Raw genomic sequence first — 20,539 nt, forward strand, 5'->3', positions numbered from 1 at the left:
CTTTGCTTGAGGTACTTAGCTCATGCTTGCTTAGAATTTTACTTTCATGATTGTCATTTGAATTTTTCAAGGAAAGCTCTGAATAGCTACTTTAATATAAAAATAGTAATTTATCTCCCATATTTGTGTGAAGCAGGTTAAGCCTTTTGCCATCAACAGTGTTGCTTAACCTTTTATGTTGTATCCCTGTTTCATATTGTGCTTAAGGGTTATTAATCTACTTCAGAATTGTCATGTGGAATAAAATAACTTTTCTTTTTGAAACCTCATGTAATTTGGCCTACTTACAGCAAATAATTCATTAATTTTAAGTGCTTAGCTAACATATTTTATGAGTATTCTAACATTTTAAAATAGTAACAAAAGCACTCCAAAATATTTTACATTTTTAAGCATACAAAATGCTTGTGTCCTTTGCAATTGGAAACTATATAATGAATTATATATCTTCAGTAGTTTAATGTAAACCATATTTAGCCAAGCAATTGAAAACAAATAAAAAGTAGTTCCTTCAGTTTGAAAATATTTTAAAATATTCTTTTGAATATACAAAACATACATTTATCTTATGCATTGCATGCAAATTTTATAGTCATGAGAACAAACCCGATTTTTATATTCAGATAGCACAGTTTTCCACAATTGTTCTTGGCACAGTTTGCTACTTACATGACTTTTAAGATACTATAAAGTACTTTTAAGGTACTGTATTAAGCAGAAAAGGAGGAGAGGTTGTACCTTATTTCTGACTTCCTTTGGTTTTCTTTTTTTTTTTAAATTCATCTTTTTCATGTCACCTTTCAAGATACTGTGTGATTTATATTTGCAGTTTACTAAACTCTATTTTTTGTCTGTAATTCATGTAATTTTTTTAAAACCCTGTAAATACGCATCATTATATGATTTTCTGGCTACATATAAAATCTTCATGCTGCTATAAAATGTTTTTATTTGATTTGCATTTTTATCACTGTTCAAATTAAAAGGAAACAGTTTCTATATTCAGTACTTTTGTTCTGGGTTCAGTTCAGCAACATGGTCTGGCAGTGCAAAAAGTTTTGGTGAAGGAAAGGATCTGCATATAAATTGGTTAAGATACATGGTTAAAGTGTCTTGTAAAGGTTCAGAATTTCTCTACCATTCTGGCAGTCTGTCTTCACAGACTTCACAGTTGATGAAGTATTTTACTAGCATTTACTTGACAGAAGATCGCAGCAAAATGTACATTATTCCCTTCTGTTATTTATCATTGTCTAAACAAATCTATTGCTGCTGTTACATAAAATATCTTAGTAGAAGCAAAGACTATAAAAATGCAGCTTTGTTCTGGAGTCATTAAAACCAAATCCATCTGTGGAAAGAATTGCCCTGCCTGATGCTGTGAACTCATAGCTGGTTGCAGTGAGCTGTCTGGAGAGCTGCATTTTCCGTGGGATGTACGTGTGTGTCTGTAAGGTGGGGAGTTACGGGGGGCCTTGAGCCCTGACAGTGTCAGGGGCACAGAGACCCATCATGTAGCTCTTTGACCAGCAGTGGAACACTGAGGCATGATGGATTACTCCCAGAATTTCTGTGGTACAAAGGTATTCTCCCCCTGTGAAGAATGAGACTTCACTTTTTCCTGTGCAGAGCCATTCTGTGTGTTACAATGGTACCTTGAATTAATCAAGTGCTATTTGCACAATGGTGAGTGAGCTTGGATTATTAAGCTTCTCGTGTTTGATCTGTTTCCTTTTTCAGTAAATAGCAAAACTTCCAATGACTCCAATGAGAATAAGATTAAGCTGCTACTGTATTTCACATGTTTGCATAATAAAATGGTGGTTCTTGCAAATATTTTCAGTGGTAATTTCAGGTACTAAAACAGCAGCTCTGCTCAGGGCAGTTCTGAAATTGACTTTAGCTGTTTTCTATGTCTCTTAGTGAGCTGAGGCACTTGTCGTTTTCAAGGCAAGGCATTTAAGAGTATCCCCTAAAAAAGGATGCTTAATAAAAAGGTGAAAAAAACTGGGGTGAAAGGGGGAAAATCCCAGTACTCTTTTATGTAATAGATTCACCCAGGTGATCAACAATGTTTTTAGTCTGACTTAATACAGAGAGCAGCAAAAAAGTCTTTATGGGTTTCAGCCTTTTCTGATTTATGAAGTATTAAAGGGTGCCAAACAGGCAGCTTTTGAATGCAGTAGCCTTTCTATCAATTTTTGGTCTTTTAGGGGCTGAAGCCTAATTATAAGCTCAGAGGACTTCTCAAAACAGATTTCTTATAGCCCGGTGGAAAGCACGAGAGAAAGACTACATTAATGGTGAGGATCAGAGGCATAGCAGTTCTGAAATAAGGACCTTGGAAGAGCCAAGACTTGGGAGAACCAGCGTGCTAAAATTTTCAGGTTTGCCTCACTGACAGTTGAGCCAGAATAAATGAGATTTTGATTCCATGCTGATGACCTTGCTTCAGAGGAAGTTGGGGAACCCATTTGCTGTTGGTCAGACACTAGACATTTTTTCTTTTAAATGCATCCTTGTTCTGTGGTTTATATAACCGTCAGTGAGTTTTAGATTAGGCTTTGTTCTCCATGGGGAAATGTTTTTAAACAGTAGTCAGTGTAATTAAGTATTTTGTCATGTGCAGGTGTCACATACAATTTCTGTTTGTTTCTTGTGGTAAACCCTATGTAAATTTATACAACAGAAGTGACACTGACTATGGGATTAGAAGAGCTGAGTTCAGCTTTGTCACATGGGTCATGAATTCAAGTGAAAGAATACACACCTGTGTTTTAGTGGTACCTTGCCACCTAGGATGAGCCATATGGTTAAATAAGTGTTATGGAACAAACTAGGTGGCATGCCGCAGCTGAGAGCTAGGCTTGCCCTTCACTTCGCTGCTTTGTGTGCCATATGCTACAAAATGCTGTATTTTGTTGCATTACAATGCTGATCAGGTGTATTTATAGAAGCAATTTTAAAAGCCTGAAGCATTAGAATGCTGTATGTGCAAAAACTAATTATTCCAGGCAAACAGTGTGAGGTACTAGATTACTCTGAACAAAGTTACCGTAATGGGGGTTATGTTTCAGTTAAATGAGGGAAGTGTGCCTTAGAAAGATAAATAACATTTTTAGTAATCATCATTTAGAGTAATCTAAATGTTGTTTCTTGGTCAAACTATGGAAAAGTGCTAAACCGACCAAGCATACAGCCCCCTGACCATATTACCCACAATTTGAAACAACTACTGACTGTCAAGTAGGGGAAACACTAAAAAGCATATTCTTTGCTTCATTATTAGGGTAGAGCAAAAAATCTTAGTTGTTTCACTTGAACTTCAGCAACTGATCAAGCTGTGATTTCTTAGCTATGAAAATTGTGGTCTGATTTTCCAAAAGTAGTGGAGGGTCTTAGAGCTGCCACAGAAATTTTTTTAACTGTAGGAGCTCAATTGTGTTTTATAACTCTGAAGTCTAATTATTCAAGACTGGACTACTCTCCCTGCAGTGCACAGCAACCACTGCAGCTGGCTAGTGCTAGAAATTTTAAGCAGCCACCTTTAAGTATAGCAAATCAGTCTACAAGATCTACAGCATGATTTACTGTATTTTGCCAGTGCCTGGCGTTTACTTCAGGAAACAGACACCCAAATCATGACACTTGTTTGAAATTTGTGAGTCTTTAAAAATAACAGAAGAGAAGAGAGGTAATATTTCTTTGGGAAGTGACACATTTAGCATTTTTTCAATGAATTAGGGCATCAAACAAAACACCAAGCCAGATGCTAAGGTTAGGGCTGTGCAAGACATCAACATGACGAAAGAGTTTTTAATTTTTTTTGTGGGAGCTGTCACACCCTAAACATATGTGACTGTGAAAAATCAGTTACCTGTTAAGAACAGGTAATTAAAGAATCTTAATAGTTGAATCTTGAGTCTTAATACGTTTGTTCTCGGTGTAAACTCCTCTTCAGCATGTTGTCAGTGAAAACCTGAAATACTCAGGAAACTCTAAATTTATGCAGCCCAATGTACCCAGTTCTAGTGGTATCCCATCATGACAAATTTTATTTATGTTCAAATGGAAGTATGTTTTTCATACCTGCTGGGAATACATGGGTGTCTCCATGAATAATTCAGTTTGGATTAAGAATAGATTATTTCAGGGAAGCTTCCTAGTCAGCCCTGACTGCTGCTTGTTTCTCATTCTGGAGCAGTTTAGGTGCCCAAGGAACACGTTCTTTTTGAATTAAAGGGATGTGTTTCTGGAATTCCACCAATGCAATCAAACTGATAGTGGGCATTTGGTCCACAGGGATAACCTAAAGCCAGCCCAAGCTAAAACCCCTGAAACCAATATATTCAATCTTCAATAACAGCTTTCCCTTCTGCACGTGTGCTCTGAGGGCAGTGCGCTGCTTGCTACTAAACTCATAGTTAAAGGGCCAGTGGATGAACAGAGTGCAGTATGTGCTGTGAGTAGGTCTCCAAGTGACTGGAGCATTCAGACTAGATTCTTAGTCTGGCCTTTTGATGTGCACTGCACGTGGTAATATTTTTTTCTGGTGTCAGTAATGCATTTCTAGAGGGCTTATTGCCGGCTGCTTAAAGTTAATGTGTCTCCTCGAACCAACGTTTTCTGGAATGACTCTATACTAAATACTTTTTTCTCATATTTGGTACAAGGAGAAGTAGATTTTCATTTCTGTGATGTCAATGTGCCTGGAAAAGACCATTTTTTTTGAATTAATATGTGCTTAGCAGCTCTTAATAAACAAGGTCAATTTAAGGTAACTATTTGCAAGGGAAGTTGAGAAGTTTATTTGCTTTACTAGAGGAAATGTACTAAGTAGTGTTGGTAAATATTTTAACAATTATTTGTCTCAGGTAAATTACGGTAAACTTTTAAAGCATAAGAACATGTGGTGGAAAAACTCATTTTCCAAAAATGGGTTACTGGCCTTATATGCACATCATACTTTTTCCTGACTGTCTAAGATCTGCTTTGCTCAGCTAGAGGAAGGGGTATGGTTTGAAACTGTAAGGCCATAAAATGTCTTTTGCTTTGGGGGGGAGTTTGTTTGTTTGTATGTTTTTGTTTGGGGGTGGTGTTGTTTTGGGCTTTTTTTTATGATGATGACTTGGGCTCACCACTGAAACAGCAGTGAGCGTAGGTGAGTGGGATATTTTTATAAAGCCAAATCTAGTAATCCTGTAAGCCTCTGCAAAACATATATTTAGAACAGACATAATTCATACGTAAAGATACAGACAACATCCATAATATAGCAGGAGGTTTGCAATAGAGAACTTAAAGGCCCAGAAAATGTGACTCTGGCACCATTTCAGTGCTCAGTGAGTTTTTTCCTGCTGTTTTAGACATTGCACAAGTTTCCTCTATAAATGATTTTTTTTCAGTTAGATGTAGCGTGTGTGCATGTCTATACACAGCATGCAGTGCAATGTAGGTGCTCAAATTAGCTCAGGTAATATAGGCAAAAGATAGAGGTTAAACAGTGTAAAACTTCATTAAACTAATTAGCCCCACTTTTGTGAGATCTGAACACAGGAAGAAAAAAATCTGGCAGTATAATTTCAGTCACAGTGAAGCATAAGGATGAATCATTGCTTTGTTAAAGTAACTGGTAATGGTGTGCTGTATCGCATCTTTGCAAGTTTTGTTAACGAGTAGATCAGCCAACCCTAAACTGAATTCTCTTAAATAGAACCAAAAAAGTTTAAAACTTTTGATGCATTTTGAAGTGCATCAAGTTATTGAAGGTTAAAGCAATTGACAAAGGAGAGGCAAGGAATATAAATTTTCTGACAATGTGTGCTCATTTTACTTTATCATTTGAAACCACTCCCTGCTGTTTTATTTTTGAATATGTTCTTCTCTTAATTAAATAAGTCATATAATCAGGACAAACAGCTGTTCACTAGAGTGACCTAATTAAGAGGATCTTACTGCTATTCTGATTTGTATTACTAATAATGTTTATTGAATGCTCCACAGAATACTTCCCAAATAAATGATGTTTCTCTTACTTCTACAGTCATTGAAAAAATAGGGCATGCATATAGGAAGGTGTGTGATGTGAGTACTGGACCATTTGTAAATCCAAATAAAGCCTGACAATTAGGTTAGCAGCTGATTATACCAATGAGTGTCATAAATCAGCAAAATGTTGCAGGAAGTTAGACTATGGCTGAAAGTGCTGCTAAAATGTCACCAAAAGAACCACACAAAGCCACCCTTTGCTGTAGGTCAGTGGTTTAGGCTGGAACAATGCTGGGTGGAAGTTGTTACAGGTGGAAGAGATCCATCATTATTCCTATGAGGAGTACGAGCTGTTGGACCCGTGACGGCATAGGAAATTGTCTTTATTATTGTTATATTTAATCATGAGTTTGTGTGAGATATTCCTCTCAGCAGAGTTATGTTTATGCCAAAATTTTTAGTTAGATAATTTACTTGAAAATCAGATTCAGCTGTCTGGAGGGAGGGGACCTTGAGCTGGGTATGACAGGTGTAGTACAGCTGTGTGCTGCAGTGCCAGCTGTGCTGGAGTGACAAGGTGTAGGCTGGCCTGTACAGGGTGAAGGAAACACACTCCCAGCTGCATCATTTGAGACAGAGATATGTAAGAAATAAATAAGACTAAACATCTGACTTTCTCAGAATAAGATGTATGGCAGGTCACTGGTGACCGGTTGGAAAATCACAGTTTATTCTTTAAAAATGTAGTATGAAGACTTCTTCAGTAGAAACAGATCACTTTCATATTTTCTGCTGTACTTTCTCTGCCTCATGAAATCATCTTCATTCCTTACAGCAGTTTCCTTAAGATTTGCTGCAGATTTCATTTTTTTATTCTTACAAGGTAACCTCAGAGTCTTTTCTTGCAGCTATTTCCATCCTTCTAACAGAGAAACTGTGCTGAAACCATGTTTCCTTTTAGATGGTGAGAGACAATCTGCTCAGGAGTGATGGTTGGTCCTTCTAGCTCAATTAAAGAAAAACAAGTTGATAAATTGAATCCCAATCTGTCAACATTTTAACAAAAAGTAGTTTTGCCTACCAAGTTAATTTTATCTCTTTCCAAACCCTTTTACAAATTTTCAAAGACAATTTTACACAATGACATTTTCTTGGGAACTGGAATATGATTAATGAAATGTAGAAATGGGATGCTTCCAGCAATGCTGATTAAGGGGAAGAGGAGATGATGAATTTTGTGTTGCATATAACATTTCTGGATTGAAAATATGTGTGAAAATGGTTATGCTAAAAATGGACAATTACATTTTTAGTTGGGATAAATTATATTGTCTCTGTTAAATTCTGTAGAATTATGATGACTGAACAAAGCAAGCCTGGCCCTGAAAGAGATAACTTCTCCATGACTTGCAGTGTGGCTCCAAAAAGCCAGTAGCCTCTTCTTAGGTTTGATTATCTGCTCCTACATCTAGGAGGTAATACTTTGTTGGACACTCAAAATTTTGTGTTACTGCAAGGTTGTAATTGTTGGGAAAGGTAGAAACACGGTCAGAAAGCCAGCGAGGCACATTTGCAAGGTGAGTTCTCAGACTGGAAGGAAATTGGTGAGTTAAAGTTTGTATAATCAAAGGGAGACAGTATGGATTTTATTTGGGATGGCGGAGGGAGAGAAAGAAGTGAGGCGGGGGAGACAAACTTCCTGAAGAATATCTGGATTTTGGAGACAAGATAAAGTTATATTTCTGTTATTTAATAGAGTTCCCAGGTCACTGTATTTGGAGTTCAGGAAACATTATGTCTTCTTCAGCTGAATGAAAGGGAGATTTAGACAAATACACTAGGATCCTAACAGTGAAGAGCTATGTAAGAATTTTGTGGAATATGGATTTTTTTTTTTTCTTTCATGAGGAGACTTGGATTTTATTACAGAAATCTTACTTGATTCATAAAAATGTAGTAGTTTTAACATGAATTTTTCCAACAGTGTTTGCAATGATTTCTTTTGCATCATGGTAATTGTTCTAGCAATGAAAAAGATTTTCAAATGCTTTACAGTGCACAGCCAAGCAATATGCAACTGAATGCAACTGTCATTGAAACAGACTGTTTTTCTGACCTGTTGTTTCACTGTGAACATGCTGTTTATTTACCACCTTCATTATCACAGCATTAGCATATAGAGAAGCTGTGCCTATCATCATGTACTTTCCTAACAGATGGCTACTAACTTCATGAAGGCTTTTTTGTGCTTGCTTAAAATATCCCATATTGGCACAACGTTTCTTTCCTCAGTGGGAAGTATGATTGACCGGTTGAAACAGATTAAGCTGCCTCTCTTCTGGCTTTTGGGCTTGTTTAGTACTGCAGCAAACCAGGTTTTGAGTCTAATTTTACAAAACGATCAAAGCTGCTTTTGCTAATAACAAGGTGTGGAAGGTTCCATTCAGTTGCATAATCTCTGGGCAAACAGTTCAGGTTGTAGCAATAACTAAAGACCGCATTTCTGCCAGAAAAGGTGGAAAAAGAGAAAAATCCTTTGCATCTGCTCCACCATAATTGTGCTCTACAGACATTCCAGCCTCAGGATTTAAATTCTTCCTTTTCCAGTCTGAGAATTTCCGTAGTCAGCTCTGTTAAAAACTGAGCCCCCCTGTTCTGATAGAGATTGGTGGCTTGTAAACTCCCTGTCTGTTGCTCTAAGTCACGTTTTGTGCACTAATGCTGAGTGTACAGGTGAGGAGCTCATTACTGAAGTGCTTGTGAGCTCCACATCGTTCTTTGTGTGTGAGCTCAATATTCAATTATTACCTTTCCCAATGAGGTCTGGTTTGTTTTGGGGATTTTTTTAGCCATAAGATATGTATATGAACAATCTGCAAAGAGGAGAGTACACACTTTAGATCAGTATTGAATGGCTATAATTTTGGGCAGATTTTCTTAAATGCTTAAAATGAGATAAAACTCTACATTTATCAGTGCTAGAATTAAAATTTGCAAGGATAAAAGGGAAGGTCTTTTCAGTGTAATTCACTGTTTTGTTATCCAGAAGTATGGCATATTTTTAGTTCTGATTGCCACTGATTTTTTTTTAATTGGCATTGATTCCCTCTCAGCTTTGGTAAAGGGTATCTTGGAATTTTGAAATGCCAGCCTTTATTTGGTTTCTGTGCCCTGTGTTTTATTGAATACTGCCATAAAACTTTAGTCTGTTTTCTTTCAGTTATTATGCTCTTCTTTGAGCCTTGGGGAGCTGTTTTCTTCCCAATTTCAGTTAGCCTACCATGGCCTTTAGAAAAAAGTATTTCCATCTCAAGTTGTTCTGCTTAAAACATACTTTTTTGTCATTCTGAATATCACTCTGGATGGACTTCGGTGATTCTTTATGCCTTATTCAATCTTCCTGAGAGGAAGCTTACATCTAGGAGGTAATTGTAGAATCTGAATGGGTAAAATAGACCATGCAGACTATAGTAGCTAAAAAAAATTATTTAGTCTAGGAACGTGTATGTAATATGCTGTCTGCTGTGCTGCAGTCTTTGTAATGGCTCTGGAAGCAATCCATAGTGGTTTTTATTTTCACAATGATTTTCTGATACAGTCTCAATCATATATGAATTCTTTCTTTTCTCTGTGGTTGCTGCTTATTTTTTGCTCCATCTATTGTTCCTTTCTACTTTCTGCTTATTCATAATGTGCTCTTTCAGAAGCTGAAATTATTGTGTAAACTGGGCATTCAGTTTCCACATCTTGTTCCTGGCTACTTCCAACTCATCTATCAGCTTTTCAAACCAATGAGTGTTTCCTTTGTATTTTGGTCTCTTTTGGGGAGGTGGTGCTTGACTCTTCCTTTACACATATGCTGTAGTTTCTTTCTCATAGAAGTAAGAGAATGATTATTCCATATGCATGATTAAATAATTGCACTAAATACTTATTTGCCTGTGCTAATATTAAAACACTTTTGTTAGCACCATAATAAACCAAGGTATTACAATAGAATAACATATAGAGCCACTTTAATACTGGACAGCATTTGAAATTCAAGTGCTGAATGGCAAATACTTTCTCATTTTAAATGTTCATCTTTGGACAGAAACCAAGTATCAAAATTCTCATGAACTAAAATTCAATAGTATGTTAAGAGTCACAATACTGGTGTTCGGAAATTTACCTGTAAGCATGTCCTGTTAGACTTTTTTTCCAGTAAGTAATTAGCATTTTGCTAATTTTCTTTTTCCAGTTTAATTGTCCCTGAATGTAAACAATTATTAGCTTTATTACTTTTCCTTTGGAGAGTACTGAAGGAAGAAAATCTTGGCTTAGGAAGACTTAATCAGGAAGAGTTTCTAAGCATATGTATTCAAATCCAGCTATTTCTATGTGATTTAATGATTCAGTTCTTCAGTCATGCAAACAAACTATCATTCCTTCACTGGAGTCACTTCATTGTGTAAAGCTTAGCATATTTGTAATATTTTTGTATTTGGAATTTGCAAGCGTACTCTTCAGCTGGCATTTCCTGTGCTTTGGGTTTAGGATGATATGCATCACAGAAATATGCTCTATGTGGTGAGAGGCAAAGAGTGTATAGTGCTGTATTTCTTTGTTTCTGAAGAACCAGTCATGACCAGAGTGGTAAATATCAGGTTATCCTGCTTATAGAGTTCATTGACAAAACAGAATAGTGAAATGGAGAAAGTGGGAAGGAGAGAAAGGTGTGAATGCATTGTGGTAAAAAGGAGTTCTAAGAAGAAGCAGATGTAGTTAACAGTGGAAGAGTTAATAATGGAGCAAGCAGTTTTGGCCACCCTGTGACAGGGCACCTATTTCTCATTGCAGACTTAAGCTTAATTTTGTTCTTGAGCAAATCTGGCCCCTAGCTTTTGGAATAAAAGTCTAGGGCACATTTTCAATGTTCTGGAAAAAAAAGGCAAACAAGGTTTGTGTCCAGCTGTGTTTGTAGAAGAACAAGAAGTCAAATATAAAATACTTAAATCTTAACTATAACAAAACCTTCTGGTAATTGTTCCTTCTCAGGAATTTTTATTTACCCTGTTTCTTGGAATTCACAGTTATTTGCCATTCTAGGAGAATCTCTCTAGAAAAGTGATCACAGAATGAGCTTACTATGTTCCAGCCCTCTTGTTGCTAAATAAGCCATAGACTATTTCTAGAAAGGACCCCATAAACCTAAAAAACTTCAATTCATATAGGAGAGCTTGAAAGAAATTAATCCTGGCAGTTGGTTCTAATGTCATTAATGAAATAGATCTTTCATATTTCAATGGCTTATGAGTCCTAATCATCGTGACTTTTTTTTTTACTCTAATAATTGTGAACAGCTTGTGATTCACTATTATAAAACTAATGTCTTCCAGCAATAGCAACATGACTGTAGACTGTCTGAGGTGGGAATCCTGCCAAAAACAATTGCAGTTTCTGCATTATCCACTGGGTCACCACTATATTTGGAAATACCGTCCCTTCTTTCCCCTTCTTCTCCTAAAAGACAAAAGAACCCAGAAAAATTGCAAAAATTTGTCTTTAGACAAATTCTAAATGCTTATTTGCAGCACATTTTTATTACATGGCATAGGTGCCTGCCTGCTTACCTTTAGTGGAATTTCATACAGAAAAGCACAACACTGATGTTCTTCAGTGAGCGACTGATCACTGCTGATGAAAATTTATTTTTACCTGGATTATAGTTGATCCTGATTTTTGTGGCTGACCCAGATGTGAGTTATGTCCATACTTGAAGATTTGTGTTAGAGAGATTTTATCTCACATTAAGGGAGCCCTGGTTGAATTAAATGAGACATTGTATCTGTTTTTCAGGTTTCATAATAATTTGAAAAATATAAAATGCTTTTGCTTTTACCATATTATTTGTTGGGATTGTTTACACATGTGTATGTGTAATTCAGCTTTTAAACTGCAGCTCCTCTAGGTACTGAGAACTGCAGTGACTTGACTTTCCCAGCTGGAGGTGGTACCTTTTACTCATCTTTCACTTTGTGAAGGAGAGGAGATCAAAATTCCAGTTTTACCAACCTTCCCCAGAAGAAGACATGAGTATGTAAGGAGTGATGATTTATCAGGTGTAAATATTATTAAATGGAGAGTTGTTCACTGTGTTAATCCAAGAGTGCTGCATTTAAGTAAGCTGTGATGAGAGATGGTATGAGAGGATGTTCAGTTTGGAAGAACTGGGTGTGTGTATCACTGCAGAGGTACAGCGGAGCACAGACCAGGAATATTAACAGGTCTGCCCTGTGGGTGTGGGAATAACACCTTTTACCCTGTCATGGGTTAACCCTACCACCTGCAAAGCACTCACACAGCCACTCACTCTCTCCTCTGTCCCCAGTGTACAGAGGAGAAGATAGGAAGAGCAAAACTGAGAAAACTCATGGTTCAAGGTAAAGGTCTCCAGTGTCAGGAAGGTTGAGGAGAGGATGGGTGGTGATTCTGAAAAGGCATCACCTATGGTTTTCAAATTTTCTGGTTGTTGGCTGCTGTAGGGAACATTATTCCATCTATGCCTAAAATCAGTGACTGGTGATGGAAGAAAAGCAGTAAGTGTGACAGGAGAAATGGTAGCATCCTAGGTGTTGGCAGTAGTGACATAAAACATTTTTATTTTTCGGTGATCCTTTGATGAGACTGTTGTTGTCTCTGTCACCTCAGATGCAGCCTTAAAATGATTTAATACAGGAGGTCACAGTAGTGTACAAGTAACAGTCTTCTGCAAAATTCTTACCTAAGAATCCAGAAGTAAACTGATGCTTTATTTTAGTGTGCATTTTTGAAGGTGAGTTATGAGGCATTAATGCCTTTATTGTAGCAAGTTCAGACAGTATTTAGCCTTTACTGTACATGGGAAACAATTATTCATGAGTGTGTGGGGAGGTAGTGAGTTGGTTTTGCCTCAGCGAGAGCATAATTATGTGGAATAGAACAAGAAGTTCCAGTAACTTAAACAGTAAAGCTATTCAGAAAATTCACAGCCTTTTTCAGAAATCTTTGTTCACCATGACACACATGCCCAGACAGGGCTCCAATGGGAACATGCTGCCACACAGATGTCGGGCTGGAGGGTGGAGCCTGCTCTGACCAGTGCTGACCAGCAGCATCGAGCATCCCTGTGGGAGCTGTGCCTGGGTAGGGGAACTCCTCTGCTCAGTGACAAGAGTTCCGGGAGGTGAGTGGGTTCAGGAGCGGCAGGGAGAGCGAGAGGGAGAGAGACTAAAAGCTACCTACTTTCCCTGAGACAGGCTGGACAGGCAGACTGGATACATGATACAGAGGATTCCCTTTCCTCTCTCTGCCTGGGCGAACGCAGTGACTAAAGGGATAGGGGACAATGGTGATGGGTTCCTGCCTGGCGTAGCTGGTGTGTCTCCTCTGTGACAGCCCCACCTTCCCAGGTGCCCTCCTGTAACAGGTGTGAGGCTCTGCAGGTGAAACTGAATGATAGCAAGGACAGTGGTTCATCCAGCATGGAGGAGTTGCTGAGGTTGGCCCATGCTCTGCATCAAAACTGCTTCCATGAAGAAAAAAGATGGATCATTTTCATAGGAGATGCCCCACTGTAGGGAACAGAAGGCACCTTATGCCAGCCAGACCCACTTCTTAGGGAAATCTGCTGCCTCCCTGGGCTCTGGTTTAAGGCATAAAGAGAGAGCTTCCTGCCCTGAATACTGCCTTTGACTGATTGTCCTTGGTTGATTATTTTCATGTAGGCAACAATGAAGTTGCAACAAGAAGTCTGAGAGCAACCAAGAGACTTCTGGGACTTGCTGGTTGAGGGATCAGGAGCACAAGTGGCATTTTTCTCTATCCTTCGGGGTGCAGAAAAGATGAGGGAAGAAACAGAACCAGCAAGCCAGCAGATCAATACCTGGCTCTAAGTCTGGTGCCATCAGTAGAATTTTGATTTTTGACTTTTTTTTTTTTTTTTTTTTTTTTTTTTTTTAAATCATGGGTCAGTTGACTTGACATCAAGTCTGCTAGGACTGGGGAAGTCCCAGCTGTCTGGAAATTAGCAAATGTGACACCAATCTACAAGAGTCAGAAGGATGACCTGGCCTGTCAGCCAAACCTCTGTGCTGGGGAAGGTAATGGAGCAGGTCATCTTGAATGCTGTCACAAGGCACACACAGATCAAGCAGGTGATCAGGAGGCCCAGCCAGCACAGATTTGTGAAAGGCAGGTCCTGCTTGTCAGCCTGATCTCCTATGGCAAGATGACCCTCTTGGTGGATGAGGGAATGGCTGTGAATCTTTTCTACTTGGCCTTTAGTAATGTCTTTGACACAGTTTCCACAGCATTCTCCTGGAGAGACTGACTGCTTATGACTTGGAGGTGTAAAAAAATGGCTGGATGGCCAGGCCCAGAGAGCAGTGATGAATGACATTCCATCCAGCTGGAAACCAGTCACAGGTGGTGTCCCTCAGGACACAGTGCTGGGGCCAGCCCTGTTTGATGTATTTATCAGTGACCTGGATGAGGGCATCAAGTGCACCCTCAGTCGGTTCACAGATGACACCAAGTTGGGTGGGACTGTTGATTTGATGGAGGGTTGGAAGGCTCCACAGAGAGATCTGGACAGGCTGGATTGATGGGCCAAGGCCAATTGTGTGTTTCAACAAGGCCAAGTGCTGGGTCCTGCACTTGGGTCTCAACAGCTCCATGCAGGGCTACAGGCCTGGGCAGAGTGGCTCCAAAGCTGCCCAGTGGAAAAGGACCTGGGGGTGCTGGTCAACAGCAGCTGAACATGAGCCAGCTGTGCCCAGGTGGCCAAGAAGGCCAATGGCATCCTGGCCTGTATCAGCAATGGTGTGGCCAGCAGCACCAGGGCAGTGACTGTCCCCCTGTGCTTGGCTGCACTTCAAACCCTGTGTTCAGTTCTGGGTCCCTCACTACAGGAAGAACATTGAGGTGCTGGAGCATGTCCAGAGAAGGGCAATGGAGCTGGGGAAGGGTCTGGAGCACAAGTCCTATGAAGAGCAACTGAGGAAGCTGGGGATGTTTAGCCTGGAGAAAAGGAGGCTCAGGGGAGACCTTATTGCTCTCTGCAACTGCCTGGAAGGAGGGTGTAGCAATGTGGAAGTTGGTCTCTCCTCCCAGAAAATGAGCAATAGAAGAGGAAATGGCCTCAAGTTAGGATAAGGGATATTTAGACTGGATATTAAGAAAAATTTCTTCGTGGGAGGGGCTGGGAGGCATTGGAACAATTGTTCCAGGGAAGCTGTTGAGTAACTGTCGTTGATGTCTCTAAAAGATGTTGAGATGTGGCACTTGGGAACACGGTTTAGAGGTGGACTCACCAGTGCTGGGTTAATGATTGGACTCTGATCTTAAAGGTCTTTTCCAACCAAAACAATTCTATAATTCAGTAATGATTTGCTGTTGGAACGGAAAAGGTTTGACCATCTCGCACTCCAGCCCTGTAAAATCTGCATCATCCTTTTATAAAGAGGTGTTGCTCATCAAGTTTTTTAATCACTTGTATTTTCTAACCTGAGGCGAAATTCTGACCTAATTAAAGTTAATAGGTGAAAACTTAAAACTGGCAGACTCAGAATTTCACTCATCCTGTTAAGGTGCTTTTAATTGGAGTATAGGAATAATTAGGGCGTGAGAGATGACTGGTAGCAAAGATACATAGGCAGAGCCATGAAAAGAGGATAGCATTGAGTAGTAAAAGGCATAAAGGGATAATATTTCTTTTAAAAAACCACAATTTTAAAAATAAATTAACTTTAAAAGGTAAGACTGTGGTATTAGTTCAAATCTAAGAAATTCTAAAAATAAACCAACTTATTTTTGCCTTTATATGAATTATATTCAAGGATTAGTGCAGTAAGTGGCTGGGCAAAATTAGCATCAATTACACTGTGATTTCTATCTATAAGCAGGTCAGGTGTCTCTAGAAGGATGTGTCTTGTTCAAGGTGACTCTGCAAACCAAAGAATGCATAAATGATATGTGTGAGTTCATCAGAGATTAATATTTCCTTATTGTACCCTGGCTGTAGAACTTAGGCACTAGTGTACCCTGCAATCTCAAAGAAAAGAATACCCTGGAAGAACTGGCGCTTTTGCACAGGCCGCAGTGGTCAGTCACATTCATCAACTGGCCTGAATTGTCTCCACTGATAAAAAGTGAACAATCAGCATGTTATTTACACCTATGAGGTTATTCTTCCTGCAACATGACCTCAGCTGTCATCCAGAAGGACCAGCTTTTGCTGAGTCCTACAAAGCAGGAATTAAAATAATGCTTTAATACAGGAGGACTTTAAAGCAAATGGACTTCTTACTGCTCTTGATAGAATTGGGTTTAGTTTTGACTTTGTATTTCCACAAATGGAAAGTTATTTAACGTATTTTGCAAAAGGCTCAGTGAGTCTTGACCTCACACACAGTTTATTTTTAACATGACAAAACATTATCTGTTTCCTTAATGCTATGTGTGCTCATAATGTCTTGTTTTTTTAATTGCAACTGCCATTGATGTCTGCATCACTATTCTTCACAACATAAATTAAATTTAAGAATAAGTTGGTTGAGTTTTATTTCTGAATTTGTCATCTAGGAGTGTGAACCACATATCTGATACTTCCTTTTTGTTGTTTTTTCTAGTGTAAGTTTTATATTACTGATTGATAATGCTAAAAAGTCATCTCCATAGCAGAGTAGTACTTTTTTTTGCCTGGTATTTATGTGGCCAGACACTTTGCAAACATACATTTCTCATAAATATATACACGATAAGAGTTTTCAATAATTTTTAAAAATAAATTCTCCCACTAATTGTCTGCCTTTCTTCTTCCTAGTCTGCTCCCAGTTTTCAAGAGGAGTCTTTGCTATTTTTGGATTCTATGACAAGAAGTCTGTAAATACCATAACATCATTCTGTGGGACTCTTCATGTCTCCTTCATAACTCCCAGCTTCCCAACAGATGGAACACATCCCTTTGTCATTCAGATGAGACCTGACCTCAAGGGAGCTCTTCTTAGCTTGATCGAATACTATCAGTGGACCAAGTTTGCATATTTGTATGACAGTGACAGAGGTAAGGTGTGCTACTTTTTACCTGCACCCTGTTTGGCAGATGTATCTCATTGAAATCTGGAATTCATATTAGATAAGCAAATAACAGAAGAAATATTTACCTCCAGCAAGTGTAAGTTTAATTGAATCATGTGTTTCTTGCATTTAGAAATCAGCTTTTGGGACAGAAAGAAAATTGTTTAAATGAGAATAAAATTATTACTGTATGCATTAATAGAATTGCAACTGTTAAACAATGTGAGATTAGTCACATGCTGTAAAACAGTTTCTATGTAAAGTTTTTTCTTTTTTTGTCAAAGAAACATCTAAGGAGAAAAAAAAAAAAATCTGAGCATGAAGGGTTATCTGCTACCACAGATTGACTCCATGTATGCAAAATCCATAGCTGGGCACCAAGCAAGCAATAAATCTTGGATGCAATCAGTCCCTACTTTTTTGGAGACTGCTTTTGGTATCGAGTTCCTCTCATCTGTTGAGCTTAGATTTTATTGTTGATGTTGATAAACCCAAACCCATTGCTTGGGACCAGTTAACTCCACCATACAGCCTTCTCAAGTCCTGTGCCCTTTTATGGCTGTAGTCATAATAATATAACAGCTTATGAACTTAAGAAAATCACTGGCAAATTGTGGTATATCAGTTAGTTTTCTGAGAAGAAGCAGCTTTATCTGGAAAGGGTGGGTTTTTAACTGCTTCTTCTGGAATTCCATTATTATCATTCCATTTTCAGGTTCTGCTCACCTAGTAGTCCTTGGCTAACTTACTTCTATCCTTGCCTGCTCCTGTTCCCTTTAAGAGGGCTATTTTGTTGCTTGCCTGCATGTTCATTAGTCAGAGTTAAATATTAAATATATTTAAATAATATAGATTTAAAGTATGGTTATATCACCCTATGGTTTCTTGAGACATTTTATGGTTTGTTTGACATTAAATTCCCTGCATTCTGATGCCATTTTATACATGATGTTCAGAAGCTGAAGGGGTCTCCTCAAGAGAGTTCTTTACCATTTTTGTAAGCACTCAAGTTTGAAGAACTAAACCTGGTGTGTAGCTTCCAAAGGTAACATCACATGGAACAGTGAATGCTAAGCTCATTTCTCTGGCACTTCCTTTTCAAATTCACATTAGAATCAGAAACATTCGCTGTCTTTTTAGAAAGGACAGATGTAAAACTACTTTCTTAGCCAGTACTCTGTCAATGATCCAGCAGTAGGCAGAGTGTGACCTGCATGTGATTTATATTTAGGAAATACTGAAAAACACCTAGTTCTTGTGAGCTGCACTGTCTGAATCTGGCCAGGAATAACAACATGAGACTTTTCTTTCTGGTCATCCTTTGGTTGTTCCTTTTTTTCAAACAAACCTGTTTGTTTTAATTGTGGCAAGGCACCCCAGTGATAACAAGCTCCAAGGCATGAAGCTCCTACCTTTATGTGGACTAAATTGTTGCTCCTCAGTGCCCCAGTGCTCCTCACAGATTACATGAGGTTAACCTGCAGAGTCAAGCAGTTTGTAGCCAGCTAAGTTGACATCAAATCCTGGATACACAAATCCACTGTTCCTTTAAGCACTTTTGCCTGTTAATGTAGTGACAGTGATGTATATTGAAGGAATGATATAGAATTGAAGCTGTTTCCACCTTTAGGAGTGAGATAAAAAAGGAGACTTAATCTTTGTGGAAACTATGAAGGCTAACAGGAATTAGTCTGAATGACTTATTCCTGAAGAATCATTTACTGCTAGTGCTAGAGCACCTCTGTGGTTAGGGACTGACTGGCTGAAGTACAGGGCAATTTCCTGTCATTCCTGTCTGTAAGGAGTGAGGCCATTCAGTATGTGTGTGCCCAAGCTATTACTGTCTTAATACAGTAGTTATTCTCATGTAACGTGGAGTAGTGTCCTTTGCCATCCTTACCTCCTCTCTGCTGAGTTTTGGAAAAAGTAGTAACATTATTGTAAGATTCTAAGTTATTCAGCCTCTGTCAGTCTTCCTTTTCAGAGCTCACTGAATTAAGGGTTTGTCTCATGATAATCAAAAAAGGTTCAGGATATGAGTTTGCCAAGCAGAAGTGCTCCTGCAGCTTAAAAAAACCAACTGAATTTACTGGAGTTTTCTCCTCTGCAGAGTCTCCTACTTCTGTTGCTACTCTCCAGATTATTTCACTTTCACAGAAGTATTGCTGTGAATGCTTTCTGTTTGGTTGGGTTTGTTTGGTTTTTGGTTTTGGTTTGCTTTTTTTGGTTTGGGTTTGCTTTTTTTGTTATTGTTATTTTGCAATATGTTATTGCTATCAGAATAAACTAAGCTGTATGGGGATAACAAATCTGCCACCCCAAAAAAAAGCAAGCGATCCAGGCAGCCATTTGACATCTCTGCAATGGGCCCCCCAGGAAAAGAGAAACCCTAGGAAAAATAGAAGATCAGATGACAAAAATATAGAAACCTGTTGCAATGGGTAGTGTTTGCATTAATAGTCCTTATTAATTTGTGCCTAGTTGAGATTGTTTAACTCGGAGGAAATACAGACAGGTTGGAGGACCTGAAATCTGATTTGAAACAATGATTCAGATTAAATGTTTTTCAGTTTGGCTGATTTTTCTTTTTTTTTTTTTTAGTTTTTAATTTCAAGCAGTATTTTGAGGTATAAACATACTTCAGTGCTTTTTAATGTTTTAGGATGCTCCCTGCATCTCTCAGTTTGCTTACATTACTAATCTTTGCCTTTTAACGCAAGTTCTCCACATTTATCTTTAGCTTTTGAATTAGTTTATATATGTACTGGTGGACTGTCGTTATCTGTGATTTTAAACTAAGTATTCACTACATGACATACAAAACTTAGTATCAGTCTTTCTTAAAGAGACTTGGCAAACCAGAATTATGTAAGATAATAATTCAGTTTATCCTTTTGGAAGCCTGCCATTTTGTACCTTTGCTGATGACCAGTCTTGTGTAGTGCTGTATGGCATTACCATTTTTCACTGATGAAGCTGAATTGCTAAACACTGACCAAACTTAATTTAATATTATACTTACAAACTGGGAGACAAATTAATTCTTAGTGCTTTCCTTCTATGTTTGTGAGTATAACAACTATTATTTCTCATGAGAGTTATACCTGAAGCTCCCTTTACATACCAAGGCAGAATTTGTCTCAAAGAAATGACTCCCAATGTTTGGTGGTTTCAGGAGAGAAGAATGAGCAAAAGTGTCAATTTGCTTGTAAGAAAGTCTAATTTTTTTTTTCTTCCAATAATAGTATCTGGTAGCCTTAAAACTGCTCTCTAGAATAATGTAGAATTCTCTGGTAGGAATTGAAACATGGTAAGTCTCATTCTTGTACTGCTGGAAATAATTAAAATTGTACTTTTTGTATAGCAGGAATTCATTTCCAGCTGTAATTTTCATTTCTAGACTACATTATTTAATCCCTAAGAAGTAAAATCTGTCAAATTAAGCCTTCACTGG

The 20,539-nt window shown here is 38.3% G+C and overlaps 1 protein-coding gene across 4 annotated transcripts in view; it reads left to right on the top strand.

Annotated features, from left to right (window-relative positions):
- GRIA2 (glutamate ionotropic receptor AMPA type subunit 2) overlaps positions 1-20,539 on the top strand; it is a 93,910-nt gene that overhangs the window by 24,126 nt on the left and 49,245 nt on the right. For all 4 annotated transcript variants that reach the window (XM_032108211.1, XM_032108209.1, XM_032108208.1 and 1 more), the window contains exon 3: positions 16,832-17,071. In XM_032108211.1, coding sequence (XP_031964102.1) covers positions 16,832-17,071 — 240 coding nt within the window. The remainder of the gene's footprint in view (positions 1-16,831; positions 17,072-20,539) is intronic.

This window comes from Corvus moneduloides, chromosome 5, assembly GCF_009650955.1.
Source record: "Corvus moneduloides isolate bCorMon1 chromosome 5, bCorMon1.pri, whole genome shotgun sequence".
In the NCBI taxonomy this organism is placed as follows: Eukaryota; Metazoa; Chordata; class Aves; order Passeriformes; family Corvidae; genus Corvus; species Corvus moneduloides.